At 41.3% G+C, this 20829-nt stretch overlaps 1 protein-coding gene across 2 annotated transcripts; it reads right to left on the bottom strand.

Annotated features, from left to right (window-relative positions):
- Nucleotides 1-331: 331 nt before the first annotated feature.
- LOC134748606 (dihydroxyacetone phosphate acyltransferase) lies at nt 332-20772 on the bottom strand. Of its 2 annotated transcripts, XM_063683400.1 has the most exons (11): nt 20414-20772; nt 19305-19481; nt 16215-16344; nt 14237-14440; nt 13553-13704; nt 9281-9770; nt 8555-8692; nt 8232-8311; nt 7536-7700; nt 4358-4506; nt 332-2881 (listed from the first exon to the last, which is right to left on the bottom strand). In XM_063683400.1, exons 1-11 carry the CDS (start codon nt 20594-20596, stop codon nt 2737-2739), a joined length of 2013 nt encoding a protein of 670 aa, XP_063539470.1. In that variant the 5' UTR covers nt 20597-20772; the 3' UTR covers nt 332-2736. The 2 variants fall into 2 exon arrangements, with proteins under 2 accessions (XP_063539470.1, XP_063539471.1); XM_063683401.1 differs by lacking the exons at nt 19305-19481; nt 20414-20772 and adding an exon at nt 19191-19291.
- Between the last annotated feature and the right edge of the window lie 57 nt (nt 20773-20829).

Here is a 20829-nt window from a genome sequence, read left to right as displayed (position 1 = left end):
ATTAGTACCCAACATACCATTAATTACAACTGTTTTTACTGGACTTTCACTTTTGCAGAATGCATCAATAATGGGGTTAGCAACTGTCAAAGGTTTGCAGAGATAGCGCCATCATAGCTTGCCCCTTTTTCTATGAGATCTGGGCTGGCATCCAGGGCATTAAAAAAACAAGAATTTGACACAATTCTAGGGATTGACAGGGAAAGCTATGCTGGCGCCATCTGCTAAACAGTTCGACCGGCCAACCCCGGCTAGGTAGGTGATATATTGAGCGAAATAAGGTTGAAAAATTAAAACCTCACATTGCTTAATAAAAGTTTAATTAAATTATCAACACCTTTATATTTAAAACAACATAAACCGATAAATACAGGCATAACGTGACTAGGCAAGTTGTTACAGTGACAAAGCACTGTTGGTAACAAATCAAATTTATAATAATATATTTGTCCGTGAGAATATTATTCTTTCTATTACAATTATGCATGATTATGCATCAATTTATCACAAAATACTGATTGTATTTATTAAACAATATGACCGCCACAACATAATTATAGTACCTACACTCAAATAATTTAATTTCAGTACAATTTTGTAATTTTCGTACCTTGTCACAGTGACAATTGATATGAAAGTCGCTAGGGACCCTATACTATTGTCACTGTGACAAGGTTCGAAATTATAATGAAATTAGATTCCTTGACCGTGCCTATAAATTACCGCAATAGTAAACTTTATTGGAATGAAGAGGTACACTTAAACAGTACGCGTTGTCATGTTCGGTGGCGGTCAAAAGGTCAATTAGTAGGACAAACTAAAACCACAGAGTAAATGTACTACCGTACAGAAAGGAAACTTCCTACCAAACTGAAGTTTGACAGCAGTTCAGGGACGAATCACGGTGTCCCTTTCTAATATATGGCACTATCCCTTTCGGCTATTTAGGGTTGTCAAAATTCAAGTCATTATCTTATCTGGTCTTGCATGCAAAGGGACGTCAAGTCCTGCCAATCATAATAATTGCTCGGAGCAATGCTGAGCCGAGAATACCCGAAAGGAGGAGTTTCGCACCCCTGCTAAAACCTACAAAATACCAATTTTAATTTGTAACTTTACAGGGCTATCAAAAATGTGTCATTATTTATCATCATAATATACCAAATCATATTAAAATATATTAATACATTTGCGAAAAAATCACAATTTAACAAATATTGGTTACATGATTACACTTACAGTTACGACTTTTCCCTTGAATGATATTATATAAGTATTATATTAATCAGCACTATAAAATACGTTCAGAGTTGGTTTACATTGCCAAAATTAATCACATTAACTCATTTCATAGAAAAACACTTTTAAAGTTGCAATTTAAGTTAATTATTCCGATACAACTAAATTTTAAGTGAAAATTGCGAGCGCCGGTAAATACTTTTTAATTTTTTTCTGTTTACGACAGCCAACGTGGCAATGATGGTTCCATTCAGCCAACTAATAAAAAAGTTTTTTAGTGAAATATCGCATTTTAAAACGATTTATATATATAATAACAAATAAATAGTAACTTTATATCGTATAACAATAATTTTTTCATTTCTCATGCTCTGAAAGAGGGTCATTGTTGTTCTAAAAGGTGCGCAGAAAATGATACGTGTCTGCACTAGAGCATTTTACATTCGAAGTACGATATTTTTAATTTTTTTACGATAAGCAATTGAAATTTGAGTTTAAATGGATTTGTTATACAATTTCCATTGTGATACTTGACTCTCCATTCCATAAATAACGATACTTTTGCCTGAATTTTTAATTGAAAGTTCCCTCAATAAATACTATAAAAATGTATTATTCGTCATGTTTTTGAAAAAACACATGCATTTTACTTTCCTCGTATTCGAAATGAAAAGTAGAGTGTTTAACTCGGGTGAAAGGCATCATTTCTGCCTCGGACTATTGGCGCTCTCACTGCGTTCGAGCGCCAAGACACCTCGGCAGAAATGAGTGCCTTTCATCCCTTGGTTAACAATCTACTATTGTACGTAATAAATGTCTAATGGCAAAATAAAAATATATAAAGTTTTTGAACATCCAAACTCTTTGGTGTGGACGTATCGATTACGTCTGAATTAAATTTAAAAAAGCTGGAAAAGTAAAAAGCACTAGTTCGCAAAAAAACAACTTTGCGAACGCTAAACAGCTACGTAAAGTAGCACTTTTTGAGCAAAGAACTGTATTAAAAAATATATTTACATAAGTAATTCTCGTAATTTAGGTCGAGATTTCAGTCTATGGTGAGCTTAGCTGCCAGTGTTAGTCCATCAATACTCGTAATATGCCGAGCGAAAGTAGACTTAAATTACGTGAACGACAATCGTTCGCAGAGAAACGAAACGCTATATGTTTCTATCGCACTAATATGGTAGAGTGAAAGAGAGACAATTATCAAAGCCCCGTTATCAACATATTTTAAGGGTCCCCGGCAAGCTCGGTTTTCGTACGGTTGACGTAATTTCGGTCAAATGACGTAACTGGTGACGTCATAATTCGACCTCTTTTTGAAACGCCCCCTTTTGCCCCTGAGGGGAATCCCCGTGCGCTACTTGTTAGTTCGGCAAAGATCCGTCAAAGGGCGCTACTTTGTGTAAGTGAGTTATCGATCCGTATCTTATCCTCGTAAGTTATCTATAGAAGAACCATGCCTGTTTCAACCAGACTAACAATAAAGTCAATCTATAGTCTAGAAGCGAGTTTCTGGTCCAAGATGACGGGGTTGGTTGCGGTGAAGTCCACTTGGAACTCGGGTACCACGGAGCTGACGAGGCGGCGGCACTCGGACAATACGGCTGGTGACACGATGTACGTTTGCTCCGTGGCACTGTACAGAAAATGTAAATACTTTACCAAATTTCGGTTTTGTTGTTAACTGTAAAACCGTGTCCTACAATTCTGCTTTCAGTGAAACTTAAACCTAATATTATAAAGTCTAATCGACTGCACCTAAGCGGAGATCAACGAAAACACACGACACGCTTGGCGGCTTAACGCGAATTTTAAAATCGAAGTCTGTCTCCATCTCCGTCATTTACCCAGCATAAACAATAGAGATGGAACTAGATAGACAACTTTGGAATTTGGATCCTAGATTACGAATCTTTAATTTTGTGCTTATTTTTTATAGTTAAGAAATTTTATTGCAATAATATGTTGTACAACGAAACGCATAAAAATACCTAATGCAATTTATTCAAACGAGCTGCGTTATGCAATATGTTATTGTACACGACTATACCACAGGGCGGACACGCTATACATCAAAAATCACTTGCGTTTCTATGTGTGAACGGCACGCCTGTACACGCGTCATGCGTCACAGTGTGAGTAAGTTACTTAAAAATAGAACTGAGCGGCCGCAAACGGCCGTCAATCTGCTGTCGCGAGGCGAGGTAATTCGAGTCGGGGCGGGGCGGTGCGTGGCCGTTCTGTATGATAATACTATTACTTATTCTGTGACTATACTTTGCACACTGTTTGTGAATACGGCTCGCCAGTCAAAAGTAGGAACTTCTGGCCCGCGGAGAGGTAGCGGAGGAGACAAAGACTATACAATCCGGTCCGCGAAAAAAAAGCGGAAGAGCGTGGCCGTGGCTTTCGGCACAGACCGCACAGAATATACAAGGTGTTCACGAGGAAACCGAAAGATTTTAACCACGCTTTTCTGAGGCCAAAAGAAGGAAAAAATGTAATAAGTTTAGGTCAAATTTGCAAAAATTTTTTTTTTAGATTTTTTAGATGTATTTGTACATAAAAAGTAAATATTATTGGTAAACTTGTCACTTAAAATGGACTTTTACTTTTTTTTCGTAACTCGTAGTTTTTAGAAAGTGATACTTTTCACTTTTTGACATCTATCAATAAGGTTACTTAGACTACGTCCCACAGTGGCAACATCGACATCAAAAATGCGTTTTGCACTATGTAACAATAAAAACTCGTTTTTTTTAAATTGGTATTAACTCTGAAACTAGGCAAATTACAGAAAAGTTTATAAAACATTTTAGTCTTTAAATATGATCAGGAATACGCTGTTAAAACTATTCGGTATCCTCATTTTACACCGTGTATAATAGTACTAGGTACAGAAGATCCACTCCCTAATAAAACGCGACTACTACGCGCAAGGCGGCGCAAGCGCGTGCAGGCGTCCGTTCCACAGCGGTGTGCGGCAATTACTATGGCAAAACCTCAAAATTGAGGCGGCCGCAGGTACTTGTAGCGACGCGACGAAATCGCAGTGAGATACGCCTGCTTTCGGGTCTAAACTCTAGATTATAGTTTGACACTGTGAAGTGACCTCTTGTCCCTGAGCGCGGCGCCGGCCAGCAGCAGGCCGCCGCAGCAGTTGGCGCCGGCCTCGAGGCTGAGGCAGTAGGGGTGGCGCCGCCGGGACGAGGCTGCCGCTTGCATGAGTTTAAGCGCTTGCTTGTGTGTACAGCTTGTTTGCTGAAACATACACAATAAATAAAACAAACAACAAACAATAAATACAATAAACATAATGTTGTTAATATTGTCTTCGGTTACCGCGATAGTTACTCATGAAATAAAACTATGAAAACGGATTATATCGCGTACATTGAATTTATAATACATCCCGACGTTTCGAACCTTTTTTTTTATCGCGTATATATATATCTTTACTTGAAAATAATTGTAGTGTATAACTAGCCTTATGAACCGATTTTGCATGTACAACCAGCCTTAAAGTTTGTAGTCTATGATTGTTCATTATTTTAGTATGTGGGTATTTTTGCACTTTGTAATTTTTCCTCAGTCACCCGTTGACCACGAACGCTGTAAAGGGTTCGAAACGTCGGGATGTATTATAAATTCAATATACGCGATATAATCCGTTTTCATAGTTTTATTTCATAATGTTGTTGTTGTTAATGTTGATGTTATTGTAATGTGTAATGTTGGGGATAAACATTTTAATATTAATTGCGAGGTAAAGCTCAGTTCTCCTAGGACAGCGGTGCCGTCATAAAGCGGCCGTCTCCATACAAAATAATACGGCTAAATATGGATGGGTTAGTATTTTGTATGAAGACGGCCGTTATATGAGCGGCATCGCTATCATAGGAAACCAGAGCTTAAGATTAACATGATTTGTTGTACGCTAGGCGATAAAAAAACGGTGCGATGATTCGATTCAAATTCAAAATTTAACAAGTGATTCGAAGATATTAAATCACATTTAGAAACGGGTCTATCGCGAATTTATTTTGTTACCTTTATTTACCGACGTTTCGACACAGGTTTCACTGGTCGTGGTCGCGGCTAACTGACGTCCCAGCAAAATGTCAAAACAGAGATTTGTGTGACTACCCCACGAAAAGTGCATTTAAAGTTCGAGGTAGACATCACATTTTCAAACCACCCACTACACATAAAAGTTAATTATTGTCAATAGTCCGACACACAACACTCACAACATCCGCGCACACATCCGAAGATAGATCCCTTGGCTTTAACTTCTGGATCACTGGTCCCCAAGTTGCCGATAAGTTAAAACCATCTTCCCTATTAAAATTTCTGGGGTGCTTCTTGATTTCAATCGCTTCTCGCACAACTCGAGGATAATAATGGCGTTCAGTGGAGACAACTTTTGGTTTATGAAGCTCAATCCAGTGATTTGCGCCGCATGTAAGTAGATGTTCGGCGATCGCGGACTTGTTTACTTGGCGATTTTTTACTGCCGCTATGTGTTCTTTCACTCTCTCTTGCACACTTCGTTTGGTTTGACCAATGTACACACTTCCGCAACTACACTCTATTTTGTAAACGCCCGGATTTTGGTACGGAATGACATATTTTGGACTGCGTAAAAGATCTGCTACTTTGAATAACGGCTTGTATACAGCCTTGATGGAGAATTTCTTAAGTACTGCTCCTACTTTGTCCGTTATCCCTTTCACATATGGTAAGAACGCTGGTTGTCTGTTGACCTCTGGATGTCTTTCCGTTCTCTTCGGCTTGCGTTTCATCCCCCCTCGGTATCCATTCTTTTCCAGTACAGCTTTGACATGCGCTAATTCACCGTCCAGGTGCTCAGGGTCACATAAGTCATGTGCCCTGTTCACCAAGGACGTGATCACGGATTGTAGGTGCCTTGGGTGATGATGAGAGGATGCCTGTAAGTATCTGTCGGTATGCGTAGGTTTTCTGTATACAGAGTGTGCCAAGGTGCCGTCCGATCTCACCATCAGTTTGACATCCAGAAAAGGTAAGGATCTGTCACATTCTATTTCATGTGTGAATTTCACTCTTGAGTGGATGGAGTTTAGATGCTCGGTGTAACTTTTGACGGTATCGTTATTCCCCTTAAAAATGCAGAAAATATCGTCCACGTACCTCTTCCACATTGCAATGACGTTAGGTCCCGACTCCAGTGCTAACTCCTCAAAATGCTCCATCCAGATGTTAGCGATTACTGGAGCAACCGGACTACCCATTGCTACTCCATCCACCTGGAGGAAATACTGGCCTTGATATATGAAATAGTTTTCCTCCAAGCAGTGTTCCAGTAAAGTGATATACTTTTCCGATATCCTATATTCCTGTAGTTTCTTTTTGATAATGTCCAGACATTCTGTTAACACCAGACATTCTGGTAAACAAGTCCGCGATCGCCGAACATCTACTTACATGCGGCGCAAATCACTGGATTGAGCTTCATAAACCAAAAGTTGTCTCCACTGAACGCCATTATTATCCTCGAGTTGTGCGAGAAGCGATTGAAATCAAGAAGCACCCCAGAAATTTTAATAGGGAAGATGGTTTTAACTTATCGGCAACTTGGGGACCAGTGATCCAGAAGTTAAAGCCAAGGGATCTATCTTCGGATGTGTGCGCGGATGTTGTGAGTGTTGTGTGTCGGACTATTGACAATAATTAACTTTTATGTGTAGTGGGTGGTTTGAAAATGTGATGTCTACCTCGAATTTTAAATGCACTTTTCGTGGGGTAGTCACACAAATCTCTGTTTTGACATTTTGCTGGGACGTCAGTTAGCCGCGACCACGACCAGTGAAACCTGTGTCGAAACGTCGGTAAATAAAGGTAACAAAATAAATTCGCGATAGACCCGTTTCTAAATGTGATTTAATATGTGTTTAAACCGCGAAAGTTTTAAATGATTCGAAGATATCATAGATAGAGAAACCTCTCTAGTCGATACCCCTAATTAGACAAAAACACGTTAACACGACTTCTTTAGCGTTTCCCTTGAGATTGTATAAGCTCCACTGTACCACAGAATACAGTACAGAAGATTCACTCTCTAACAAAACGAGTCTATTACGACAGATATGACCGCTAGGTGGCGCAAGTGCGAGCAGGCGTCCGTTTCGTAGCGGTGCGCGGCAACTATGACGACTAGTCACCAAAATTGGTGTGGGCCGCATGTACTTGCAGCGACGCGACGAATTCACGGAGTGAGCCACGCCTGACTGTACTTTTAATGAGTTTACCTGTATCATGACATCAGCACAGATGAGCAGAGTGGAGAGAGCAGGCCAAATAGCCCATTTGAGCAAGTACGACAATTTCTCGTCCGAGCCTGGTGTGAAAGTAAGGTCGTCTTCTGTCGTGAGTACTCCATTTTGCAAGCAGTATTGTAGGGCTTGCGAAAATGTCTGGAATTAGAGCAAACCGGTTAAGTGGGTGACGCACGATGGACAGTTTATGGGTGTATTCCTATGTGTCCCGGCCTCATGTGACCGCCGTCATACATGAAGCGGGGCCAGATGGGAATGATTCATATGAATGCGCCTATTCCCATTTGTGCCCAGCGAGGCCAAATGGGAATACACCAGTTAATGTGGTAATCAATCATTTCACTAAAAAGTATAATTTAAAGTGGAAAAACGAATACTAAGGGCCTGTTTCACAATGTCCAAATAAAGTATTGGTTAGCTAATTAACAAATAAAATTAACTGCCAGATAAAATTTCCTACAAAAAAAGCATTTTATCTACCAGTTAAGCTTATTTGGAGATTGTGAAACGCCAACGATGACTTTATTCGTCAGATAAGTGGCAAGTAGCTTATTCAGGACTTTACTTGGACATTGTGAAACAGGCCCTAAGACGTCTAGTTAATGTAGTCCGTAATATTGTAGCTCCAAAATTGACACCATTCGTTTTTAATAACTAAATTCAACTTACCGCCGCTTCAGTCTTCTCGATGTGGAAGAATTCGTGTCTAAGCATTGTTCTGATGCGGCTGTAGTCTGCCACCAACTGTTCTGTAAATGAACGAGATATTTAACCCTTTATATATCCTAAGTATATGATGTACCTAGTAAATTACTTGAGGAATTTTACTCTCTAATTTCTGACTATTTTATTGGTCAAGTCCAATTTACTTTTTGCAATCCCATGCAATCCGCTGTTCTATTGGGTTTACTGTTGTTTATCACAGGTTGTATTGTTTTTTAGGCCTCGCGAGCTCACCTGAGCCATAGAGGCAAAAGTCACTGTCAAATTACCTCTGCTAGTTGGTCCCCTGGCAACTATGACGCACAGTACGGCCGGCGGCACGAGGTAGTGTAGGACAGGGTTCACGTACAATTGCAGCTGGATTATAGGCACCGCGTTCACCATCGTCTCCGCTTTTATTATGTGGCCTGAAAGGTAAATTATATAAAATATAAGGTTACAAATGTTACAATGTGTACAAACATAAGTCAAAGCACAGAAGGATACGTAAATGGGCCCGTTTTTTTATTTGGTAGTTAATTTTGGTGAATAGATAAGAGGTCCCTATTCTGTAAAATATACCTCTGAGTTACGGCAACAGAACGTATTTTTTATACATAAATTATTCGTCCCAAATTGGGATTTCGTATTTATTCCGCTCAGAATGAGGAACTCTTCAAACCAGCCAATGTTATCCATATCTTACAAAAAAATCGACATCAATAAAAATCCCAAGACGCATAATAATCAGTTGGAGTCGATATACGTTTTGTGCTACCTATGTTTCTAATGGAAATGGAAAGAACTTCATAGAAACTATTGCTAGCTGACCTAAAAGTTAAAGTCGCGGACGGGTATGACGAATTAAAAATTTTAGTCGATGATTAAATATGTATTGATATTTTAAAGTAACATATTTATTTGGTATCGTAAATTAACCTAATTTCAACTATTTTTATAATTTTTAAACAAAAATATCAGCCCAATTAAATCAAAATATCCAAAAAACAACCTACCTTTCATTTTCTTCTGCACATCCGCCGACACCTCCATAATCTCACTAGACACCAGCCTGAGTCTACTATGCTGGTCCACTCTCATCATGCTCCTATGAACAACCAGCACTCTCTCCACGCTACTCTTAACATCATTCTCAAACACTGAAGCGCCTAACTGTCTCAGTACTCCTACCATCCATTCAACTTCTGTAAAAACTTGTGGGAGACTTAATACCTCGCTTTTCATTAAACTTTGCATGAGTACTAAAGCTAGTAAGTTCGAGATAGTCGCTACAGTATTTTTCTGCTGTAATGTTATCACGTAATTCGCTAAGTCTTGGACATTTTGGAACTGTGCTGGTGTTAATTGCTGAAGGTCTACAGGTTTGAGGCGCTCGGAGCTTTCGGTGGGGGTGTTGAGGTACTCGCGGACGGAGAGAGGGGAGCCCAGGTTGATGTAGATGTTGCCGAAATGGTCGTTTAGGCGATGGAGGGACTTTAGAAGACCCTGGAAGGGGATGGTATATAAATGTTAGAAGTATTTTTATTTTACAGTCTATTCAACAAGAAAAAAAATACCGACAAATAGGAAATATTTCTGCAATTTTCTGCCGCCAGAGTGCAGCACTAGCACCCATCGTAAACCACGGAGTAACTTATACATCATGGAGACTGTATAAAGGAGCCAAATCTCTATGTATGAAAAGTGTCCATCAAAAAACAGTAATTAGGCGGCGCCACCATACACTGAAATACTACAAAAAACAACCTACGTTATTTGGTCGGGTTATTTGTTGCCTTATATGGTTCATGTTATACTCATGTCCCAGAGCCTAACTAGCGCCACCGGAGAGATTAGGAACTATTATTTAAAGCTGAAAGCGGTCACTTTTGCAACAATTCTGCCATAAGAGATTGGCATCCTTTCTATACCATCCATATTATACATACTGTGCCTTAAACTGTTTATTGAAAGTTTTCACAGATAATAAAATATGACATTGATGCACCAAGGCGGTTTGTTTACAAAGGGCCTACCGGGAAACGCGAAAATCGAAATTTAGTTATCTGCCTCTTCATCGCTCGATTAAGCAAGAGTGATAGAGGAGTTAGACAACGAAATTTCGATTTTCTTGTTTCTTGTGTACCTGTTGTGTGTAGATTGTGATGAATTGTGGTAGTGGCGCCACCTACAAAGTTTCGCGTAATATTCCCTATTGGGATCCTCCTCTTTTGTTTAAAACTACGTGACTGCTATTCCGTCGTTTCGATACATTATATTATGTATGTATATATTAATTATATGACCTATAATGTATATTATAATATTTAAGTACTATCTAAGTGTACCTATTATGATTGTTATAATTTTGGATATTTTTTAATGAAATAAATATTCCTATATTAAAAAATATATATCATTGTTCGAATTAGAAGCCTAATTTAGACAAAATGCGTTTTTATATTGCCTTGATTAGGGTCAGGTGGGGTAAATATAACACACGGGTTAAAATAAGACAAAGGTTTTAACACAACGACTTACTCGTATTCTATTTCATTCATATTCCATTTAAAAAGAAGTAAAAAGAAGCCTTGTGTATACTTCTTTTTGAATGGAATAAGAATGAAAAGAAGTTTTTGAATGTTAAAAACTTTGTCTTTATTAGTTGAAAACTACACATCACGTACGGTTAAAGGGCTCCACATACCTTGCAACAAATCGTATGCATCATTTTCACCACATCGATAAAGATCGGCATTTCGATACATTGCGGCAATTTATCGATCGCCTGAATTGATTGCACCTACTTAATCGGCAATGTATCAAAACGTCGTAGAGATTTATGGAAAGGTCTGTGGAACACTGATTTAATAAGGTTTTTGAAACTCTTAAGTTTAAAACCGAACATAGGCAAGAAACTGTAAGAATTATTAAACCTTATTCTGACATAATGTTTTAAGAAGTTAGTACTGTTACCATTAGGCATAGCACGAGTGCACCTTGACGGTTTTTTTGTGCGCGAAATAGACTAAGTACACGTCTTTTTCAATGTTAAAGACATGAGTAGTTTATCTCGTATGGCGCACTCCTACTATGCCTACTGTGTATGCAGTGTAAATTAAATAGTGTTTGAGAGTGAAGTATGTTTACATTTCGTATACTTATCACACGTGCGTGAAAACGGAGGTCAACACGCTAGTTATTGTTTACTATGTTACATCAGCGTGTAACAAGGCAATGAGCAAACTGATAACATGATAATAATGGTAACTTGTCAATCAGTTATTGTCGGTATTTCCTGTCGAACACGTAATATAGAAGTTGATAATGTTTGTGACTTCTTTGTATTATTTTTGAGTGTTGGAATTTAAGAGTTCTCAATTCCCCCACTTTCACCTAGAACCCGCGGAATAGTACTATTGGCCAAAAAATACGTTTACCAAAAGTTTTAAGAAAGTTTTTCTTACTTACACGCGTCTTTTACAAAATGTTATTAATAGGGCCCGGAATTTTAGGTGCGGGTGCGGCTTTTATCGATATTATCGCACAGTGATAGTATCAATGCGGTTAATTTATTTAAATAAAATAATAATGAGTCATCTTTTCTCAAGCTATAAAATGTAAAGGTTATCTTAATTATACTTAATTTAAACGGATTAAACTTTCCGATATTTCAATTTTTTTCATTATTGACCGGACAAGAGTTTACGTATCGGATAGTTTGATATACATCGATAAATATATAGTCTTGTTCTCTCCCTACAATCCGCACCCAAAACTCCTGCCCTAGTTATTAAAAAAAAAACATAGGTAATTTAACTAAAACAAAACTTATTACCTTTAACATTTGGGTCAAAATTATTTTCGTTGTCTTGTTTTTTGTCCCCAAAAAATGTGACCGAGTGGAGCTTTTTGTATGACATGTAATTTAATCCTTCAGTTTCCTCGTTTAAAATATAATCTACAGCTAGGAAGACATGCGATGGCACTCGACTTTTTTATATATTAAATAGAAGACGGAAATACAAGCGTGACAGAGTGGTTAGAAACAATTTAAGACAACGAAAATAATTTTGACCCATTTAGCATTGATACACAAGCGCAAATATTTGTTAAAATTATCAAAAACATGCCACAGTCAAATAATTTGTCAACGTAGGTATGTATTTTTGGGCCATACCTACTGTAATTATAAAACATATTTTTTATAGTTATTATGCTTTCTAGTTTAAGACGCTGTTTAGCGTGGTAGGTAGTTTCATACTCTTCTCTAGCGGGTCTTACTGTATTTTTTCGATATGAAATATTATACGAATGTTTTAACGCCTACGAGCATTTATTGTAATAATCATCATCTATTGTATGTATTGTCTATTGTATTGCATCTATTGTGTATTGTTGTTGGACCTATTGTATTGTTGTTGTGGCGGGGTGGCCTAGGGGTTCATGGCGTTAGCCGCGATAGCTAAAGACGCCGGTTCGAATCCGGCCTTCACCACTGGAGGGCTTCGTCACTTTTTCTTTAATATATGACATCTATTACAGTTTCTATTAAATCTATATCACAGCTGTTTTTTGGCAACGTTTATCATTAGGTACATTTTGAATAACGTTCTTATGATTAGAAAATAGCTGATAAGTCTTTGATCGTATCTATATAAGCCCTGATAGCTTATCGCATTTCTAACCTACTCTCAAATATTATAAATAACTACATCGGTCCCTAAGCGAACTACTTACCACATGTGTACTCTAAAAGAGAACACAGATACTGTTACTGTAGTTATATTTCGTCGTACTCACCCCAGTATAGGTTTGGGCACGCCGAGATGCTCGTAGGTACGTAGGTGAACAGTCCGTGCTCTATGAGGCGGTCCTAACTGATATTGATGAGGACGATTGTGATGTCACTTACTCCACGTGAACCACGGCACTAGGCTCATCGTAATATGGACTAAAACCGTACTCACTCCGGTAGATTCTATAGGTTTGGGCACGACGAGGTGCTTATAGGCGAACAGCCCATGCTCCATGAGACAGAACTGATATTGATAGGGACGATTGTGATGTCGCTGACTCCACGCGAACCACGGCTCTAGGCTCATCGTATACAGCCTAAAATCTTACTCACCCCGGTAGATTCTTTAGGTTTGGGCACGACGAGGTGCTCGTAGGCAAAGAGTCCGTGTTCCATGAGACGGTCGTAACTGATGTTGATGGGGACGATTGTGATGTTCACGCGAACCTCGGCACTAGTCTGTTATAATACGGGCTATAACCGTACTCACCCCAGTGGATTCTTTAGGTTTCGGTACGCCCAGATGCTCGTAGGCAAAGAGCCCGTGTTCCATGAGACGGTCGTAACTGATATTGATGGGGACGATTGTAATGTCGCTCACTTCACGCGCAAACCATGGCACCAGACTCATTGAGAGCATACCTGATGGAATATTTATTATCATTAATAAAATTGTAATTGTACGGAACGGTTGCCCCAAACTGTTTGTCATCGTTAAAGAGTTCGCTAAATTGTATTGTACGGAAAGTTTCATAGTAAACCGCCGCGGCGCGTCGGGTGACGTTGATCAGTCTGTCAGTCAAGTGCGGATGGTGCAACTGGCACTAATTCAGTGTTATTGATTGATGTAATTGTTCCTAAGGGTTACTGCAATGGGTATGTACATGTTTAGATACAAAATCGCTTCCAGAACTATGGAGATTGCGATAGTCTTACGAATAGTCACAAACGTATCACTTTCTGCATGTAAATAGTTGCTAATTTTGAAAACAAAAGCCTCCTCAATTACTCAGCATTTTTAGGGGGCAAGCTTTTATTGCTCCTATTATTCGTTCCTTCCCGAAACAACTCTATAGGTAAGCAATGTTTCGCCACCAGGGTCCTTATGTATTGCTTGAGCGTGGCGGCGCACAACGGAGCCCCTACCAGCGTGCGATGGCAAGATTAGACTCACCATACTTGGGTGGTAGACTCTTATTGCTCCGGCTCCTCGTCCCTTCGAGGAAGAACTCTATGGGCGAGCAGTGTTTCGCCACCAGGGTCCGTACGTACTGCTTGAGCGTGGCGGCGTAGAGAGGAGCCCCCACCAGCGTGCGGCGGATGTAGAACGCGCACGTCTCGCGCATGCGTCGACCCACCACCGCCATGGAGTAGAAGTCTGCTCATCAAAGTAATTTATATTTAAAATATATATATTTGTTTCAACCAACAGAAGAGATTTAACCTAGATTTAACCTAAGTATTTCGGTAGTAGAAACTGGGAATAATCCATAAATTCTCGCGCAATTTCGTTTTTCTCGAGCGGGTTCCTGTAGGAAGGGTTGGTCATCGCACTCATCGCCAACGAAGGTGGTTATGCGCCAAGTGCGATGGGCACCTTTGCACCCGGTACAGCTCGCGGTAATCATTTCGAAAAGCATACTTAGTACCGTAAAACACTGTGGGACGAAATTCGGCTCTCATTGACATAGAAACCAAAGTTATTTTAATTTTTTTATTGAAATATGTTTTGCCCAGCATTGTTATGTTAAATTTTGAATTTGGGACGATTTTGGCATATAGAGTGCCGAGTTAAGATTTTTTTTCGAAAAAAATGTATGGAGCAGGAACAAAAAATCAATGTATTTCATAAACCGCAAAACAAACCGTAATAATATCCTCGCAGATGGTTATACTAAGAATTATTTGTGATTTGTGGCATACTACATATTTCCGTCACGGGTGCGAGAACCGCAGAAAATACCGTAATTTCCTCTCAGATGGTTAGTTTTTTTTTTTTGTTGACGTTCTTTATATTTCCGTAACGGGTGCAGTTTTTTTAAATCGTTTATTGTTTCTATGGAAAAGACACGTATCAGACACCTATTCCCCCCCCCACCTTTATCTACGAAACTACTAATAGCAGCAGTACTAGCACTAGCAGTAGATAAGTTTTGCAATAGACAAATATGAAACAAAGAGGTGGCCTATCACACATACTTAAAAAAACCGGCCAAGTGCGTGTACGCAACGCAGTTGTTTACAAGGCTACATTACGCGTAAACATTTACTTTTCTCTGTTAGACAAAAGTATGTCGCATTTCCTATCGTTTATCGTTATACGATACGGATGCTATTTTATTACTATTCAACTATTGTTAGTTCACTCATTATTTACCATAACAATTCTCTAATAAATAATTTAGTACAAACGTCATTGAGAAGTTGCTCGACCAGTCTTTTGTCTATTGTAGTCTTTATTTATAACGTTCTAGTTTGTAACAACATTATTATAATAATGCAACTGTTTGCTTGAAGCTTGTATCAAGGCTTAAAAAGTTGTCATATATTTGTTTATGTTGTATTGTAGGATTGTAAATGTGATCTAAATATTAAAACTAGCCAAGGGCATGTCGAGCCATGCTCAGTGTAGGGTTCCGTAGTTACACATCCGTCACAATAGGCAGTCTTGAAAGTTGATGTGCACATAACAAGCAAAAAAAAATCGGCCAAGTGCGAGTCGGACTCGCGCACCGAGGGTTCCGTACTTTTTAGTATTTGTTGTTATAGCGGCAACAGAAATACATCATCTGTGAAAATTTCAACTGTCTAGCTATCACGGTTCATGAGATACAGCCTGGTGACAGACAGACAGACGGACAGCGGAGTCTTAGTAATAGGGTCCCGTTTTTACCCTTTGGGTACGGAACCCTAAAAAGGAGTATCTTCGCAGCACTTGTACGCATTTTTACTAAGAGGGAGGGACTTTGCCTTCCATGAAATGTCTCTAAATTCATTATTTTAAAAAGACTTATTCGTTCCCGCAGCAACGGCCAGGAAGTCTTTATCATAATGGCAGCACAGGTATGTCATCACGCAGAAGTCTGCGTAGCTGCGGTGTGAGGCAGGAAGAGATCTGGGTTGGAACCCATCACCTTTTTAAAAAGACTTACCCATTCCAGCAGCCACGGCGGGGAAGTCTATATCATAGTGGTAGCACAGGTATGTCATCACGCAGAAGTCTGCGTAGCTGCGGTGTGTCGGCAGGAAGAGCACTGGGTTTGAACCCATCACTTCTTTGAGCTGGAATCAATGTCAATGTCAGTCAAGATAAGTTTCATTTGGCCGAATAACTTTTACCAAATAATTATTTCGCAACCTTTTCATTTCCCAACCCCATAGTTGGGAAATGAAAATGACGTACTAGGTTGGTTTAGGTTAGGTTGGATTAAAAAAGATGGGCGTCCCGCGGACTCTCCATCAGCCTACCGTCCGATCGTGTTGCTCGACGAGGCCGACAAGCTCTTCGAGCGTATCATCTGCTGTCGCATTATCAAGCACCTCCGGGGAGTGGGACCTGACCTGTCCGAACACCAGTTTGGATTCCGAGAGGGCAGGTCGACCATAGATGCGGTCGCGCGCATCAAAGCCCTCTCGGATGAGGCGGTTAACCACAGTGGGGTTCTCCTGGCGGTGTACTTGGATATCGCCAATGCCTTTAACACCCTGCCGTGGGCGTGCATTAGGGAGGCGCTGAAACACCATAAAGTGCCCCCTATTTGTGCCAAATAGTCGGGGCCTACCTTTCGGAGCGGTGTGTGGAGTATCCGGTCCGGGGCGGCGGGCTGACAAGGTGGGAGACATCGTGCGGTTTTCCACAGGGCTCGGTTTTAGGGCCGCTCCTGTGGAACATTGGGTACGACTGGGTGCTGCGGGGGTAGCTCCTCCCGGGGGCAAGTGTGACTTGCTACGCAGACGACACGCTGGTCACCTCCCGGGGGACCTCGTACCGGGAAGCAGTACGCCTCGCTACCGTGACGGTAGCACAGGTGGTGAGGCGCATAACGATGCTGGGTCTGGAGGTGGCGCTGCACAACTCCGAGGCGCTCTGCTTCCACGCTGCCCGGAAGGCGCCACCTGCAGGATCCAGCATCGTCGTTGGTGGCACTCGAATCGAGGTAGAGTCCAACATGAAATATCTTGGACTTGTCCTCGATTCCCGCTGGAACTTCCGCGAGCACTTTGCCCGCCTGACCACCCGACTAATGGCAGCATCGGCCGCATTGAAGAGGCTGATGCCCAACATCGGGGGGCCGGAGGTTGCGAGCCGCCGTCTATATATGGGGGTGGTGCGATCGATGGCCCTGTACGGGGCGCCGATCTGGGCGGTGAATCTGGCGGCCCGAAATGTCGCCCTGCTGAGGAAGGCTCAGAGGGCGATGGCCATCAGCGTCGTAGGCGGGTACCGCACCACCTCATACGATGCGGCGTGCTTATTAGCGGGAACGCCTCCTTGGGATCTGGAGGCGGAGGCCCAAGCGTCTCTGTACGAGTGGCGCAGGGACCTCCGGCTCCAGGAGTACCATCCTGCGCCCAGGGAAGTAGAGGCGCAGAGGCTCCTCGTCCGGCAGTCCATCGTCCTCCAATGGAAGGAAGAACTAGCTGGACGCGAGGGAGGACACAGGACTGTCGAGGCGGTCCGGCCGGTCCTACAAGACTGGCTGGAGAGAGAGCGGGGCTCGCTAACATTCCGGTTGGTGCAGGTGCTCACGGGTCATGGCTGCTTCGGGAGCTACCTGCACCGGTTCGCAAGACGGGAGGTGACGGCCGAGTGTCACCAGTGCAGCTGCGGCGAGGACACGGCGCAGCATACCCTGGAGGAATGCCCAGCCTGGGCGGGGCAGCGCCGTGACCTCATGGCAGTGGTGGGGGACGACCGCTCCTTGCCGGCCGTAGTTAAGGCTATGGTCGCCGACGAGAGGTCATGGAAAGCGGTCCTCTCCTTCTGCGAGGATGTAATGTCGCAGAAGGAGGCGGCGGAGAGGGAACGGGAGGCCGACCCAGCCTCGTACCCGATCCGCCGCAAACACGCAGGGGCTCGGAGGAAACCGTATGCCCATCTCCTCCCCCCACCTAGCGAGGTCTGGGCAGCGGCGCGGGGGCGTCACTGCCCATTACATAGGCCTCGCAGAGAAGGCGCGCGTGGTGTGCCCACGCGCCTTCTGAGGAGACAGGGGTAGAAGTTCTTCTCTAGCCCCCCCCAGAGAAGGGCCCGCTGCATGTGGTAGTGGCGGGCCCTTCTCTGGGGTGGTCACGGTTGCGTACTTAAGAGAACCCGTGGCTACGCCCATTGGCGGCGCGCAGGCATACCGTTGGTTTTTTAATGGGTAGTGGCGCCTTTTGCCGAGTCCCACATAACCCGCACTTTCTCCCCCCAAGGGTGTGGGTATGCATAAAGCATTTTTCCAACGAAAAAAAAAAAAGGTTAGGTTGGATTATGTAAAGTTGGGAAATGAAATTCGGCCAAATGAGACTGCTGCGAAAAGTTGGTTGGTTAGTGAAATTCGGCAATACAATTTTCGGCGAAAAGGCAGAGAACCGCCTGTGAAGCCGATGGTCCTGGGTTCGAATCCCGGTAAGGGCATTTATTTGTGTGATGAGCACAGATATTTGTTCCTGAGTCATGGGTGTTTTGTATGTATTTTAGTATTTATTTATTATATATATCGTTGTCTGAGAACCCATAACACAAGCCTCCTTGGGCTTACCGTGGGACTTAGTCAATCTGTGTAAGAATATCCTATGATATTTATTTATTTATTTACATGGTTAAATTTTTTTGCGTTCCTTGCAAGCACCTTTTATAGTTTATTATAGCTTTATTTATTATTTTACGCGATTAAGTCCCGTCGTTGTGAATAATAATGTATTCAAACTGTTGCTTAATCCTATCTTATGTTATATTGGTTGCACTTTTGATTGCACTGATCCCTTCTGAGTGAAAGCCTCCTTGTTACCCTTCCATCTCTCTCTGTTTTTTGCTGTTTCCATCCAGTTTTTTCCAGCTAGTTATATGATGTCGTCTGCCCATCGTTTTTGAGGTTTCTCTTGACCTCTTTTTCCCCTTGGACCTTTTATAGTTAACTCACCTTTAATACTGACGGTTCATTGACATAGATCCTCATATTCACCATGAATGCGATCTTGAGGAATACAATCCTCATCTAGCTTATTACGTGCAGCTTATTTTATAGTTAACTCACCTTTAATACTGATGGTTCATTGACATAGATCCCGATCTTCATCATGAAGGCAATCTTGAGGAATACAATCCCCATCCACCGGATCACGTGCAGCTTCTTCTCCAGCCCCATCTCTTCCAGGTATTGGTCTACTTCTTCTTTTAACTTCTCTTTAGGGACACCCGTTCTCTGACTTTCCTGGAATTTGAAAAATAACCGAGAATGGCATCTTAGGGCCACCCCACACTAGCGTCTTTTGAGTGTCAGCGTTTAGTCAGTGCTGCGGAAAATGGCGTCTCCGCACAGTTGCGCTAATGTTGCGTCTAGCAGCAGCCAAAGAGTTAACTAGACGCCGACGCTTAGGAGACGCTTGTATGGGGTGGTCCTTATAGGGAAACTCTTCCAATTGGTATGGTAGCCATCTGTCCAGGTTTACCCAGACTTATCCATGAGTTTTGAGAGAACAATTCCAAACAAAAAAAGGTTCAAAAATGCTTTTTGCAGTTTGAGGTGCATGAAGAATTAACCCTCCATCTTGCAAACTGCTGTAGTAGGATACCAAAATGTAATCAATTTAAAGAAAGTTAAGTAGCACATACAAGGAATACCAGCTGGTTTAATATAAAAATAAAACAATACATGCCCGTTATTTATATACCAGCCTGCATTATTTTATACTAATTATTATTATTATTTATTTTTTACTGTCACTTCTTCACGATTATAAAACCTAATCGGTTCAGCGATTAAGTTGAAATTTGGTATAGAGATAGTTTGAGTCCCGTGGAAGGACATAGGGTAGTTTTTATCCCAGAAATCAAACTTTAAGGGGGTGAAGAGGGAGGTGGAAGTTTGTATGGAAAATCGATAAAAAGCATATTGGATAAAAAATAAGCTACCCAAATTACTAACTCTACTCAGACGAAGTCGCAAAAGCTAGTATTTAAGTATTTCGGGGATCTCGGAAACGGCTCTAACGATTTCGATGAAATTTGCTATATGGGGGCGACTAATCGATCTAGGTAGGTCTTATCTCTGCAAAAACGCGCATTTTTGAGTTTACGAGCAAAGCTCGGTGTCCCAGATAGTCCAGATACACACAAAGATAATTTAAGAATTAAAATTCTTACCGCCTCAATCACAGTTTCCAAGAAGACCGAACTGGCGGCCGCATCCTTCAGATCCTGAGGGCTCAGGTACTTGTCCATCACCAGCGTCCTCTGCGGGTACCAGGCCCGCGACATGAACCTGAATATCCCACTCTCAGTCCTCCGCGGCTCCATAATATCTTTAAAACTCACGTTATCACTCATTTTTATATTTTTCGCTTTTCAAAAATACCTTTAATAAATTAAATTAGAAATCTTCTTACGTTAAACACATGTCACATCAGTTTTTAAAATATTCATTTTATAATTAACAATTATTTTATTTTATTAACAGCGCAGCGAATTAAACAAGCGCCGTACGTAAAGCACGAATCCTTAACAACTGGTTGACTGGTTGCAAGTTGACTTAGTTGACATTGACAGAATGACAGATGAAC

The sequence above is a fragment of the Cydia strobilella genome, chromosome 16 (genome assembly GCF_947568885.1).
Source record: "Cydia strobilella chromosome 16, ilCydStro3.1, whole genome shotgun sequence".
Classification (NCBI taxonomy): Eukaryota; Metazoa; Arthropoda; class Insecta; order Lepidoptera; family Tortricidae; genus Cydia; species Cydia strobilella.
Note: the sequence above shows the minus strand (reverse complement) of the source record. Positions and strands in the feature narration are given on the sequence as shown.

Excerpts from the sequence above, each read along its gene's own strand:
- LOC134748606 (XM_063683400.1), bottom strand. The coding sequence starts at position 20,596 with ATGAGTGATAACGTGAGTTTTAAAGATATTATGGAGCCGCGGAGGACT. Across the intron at positions 19,482-20,413 it reads TGGAAACTGTGATTGAGGCG|GAAAGTCAGAGAACGGGTGT; the intron begins GTAAGAATTTTA and ends TTCAAATTCCAG. Across the intron at positions 2,882-4,357 it reads GCCGCGCTCAGGGACAAGAG|TGCCACGGAGCAAACGTACA; the intron begins GTCACTTCACAG and ends TTTTCTGTACAG.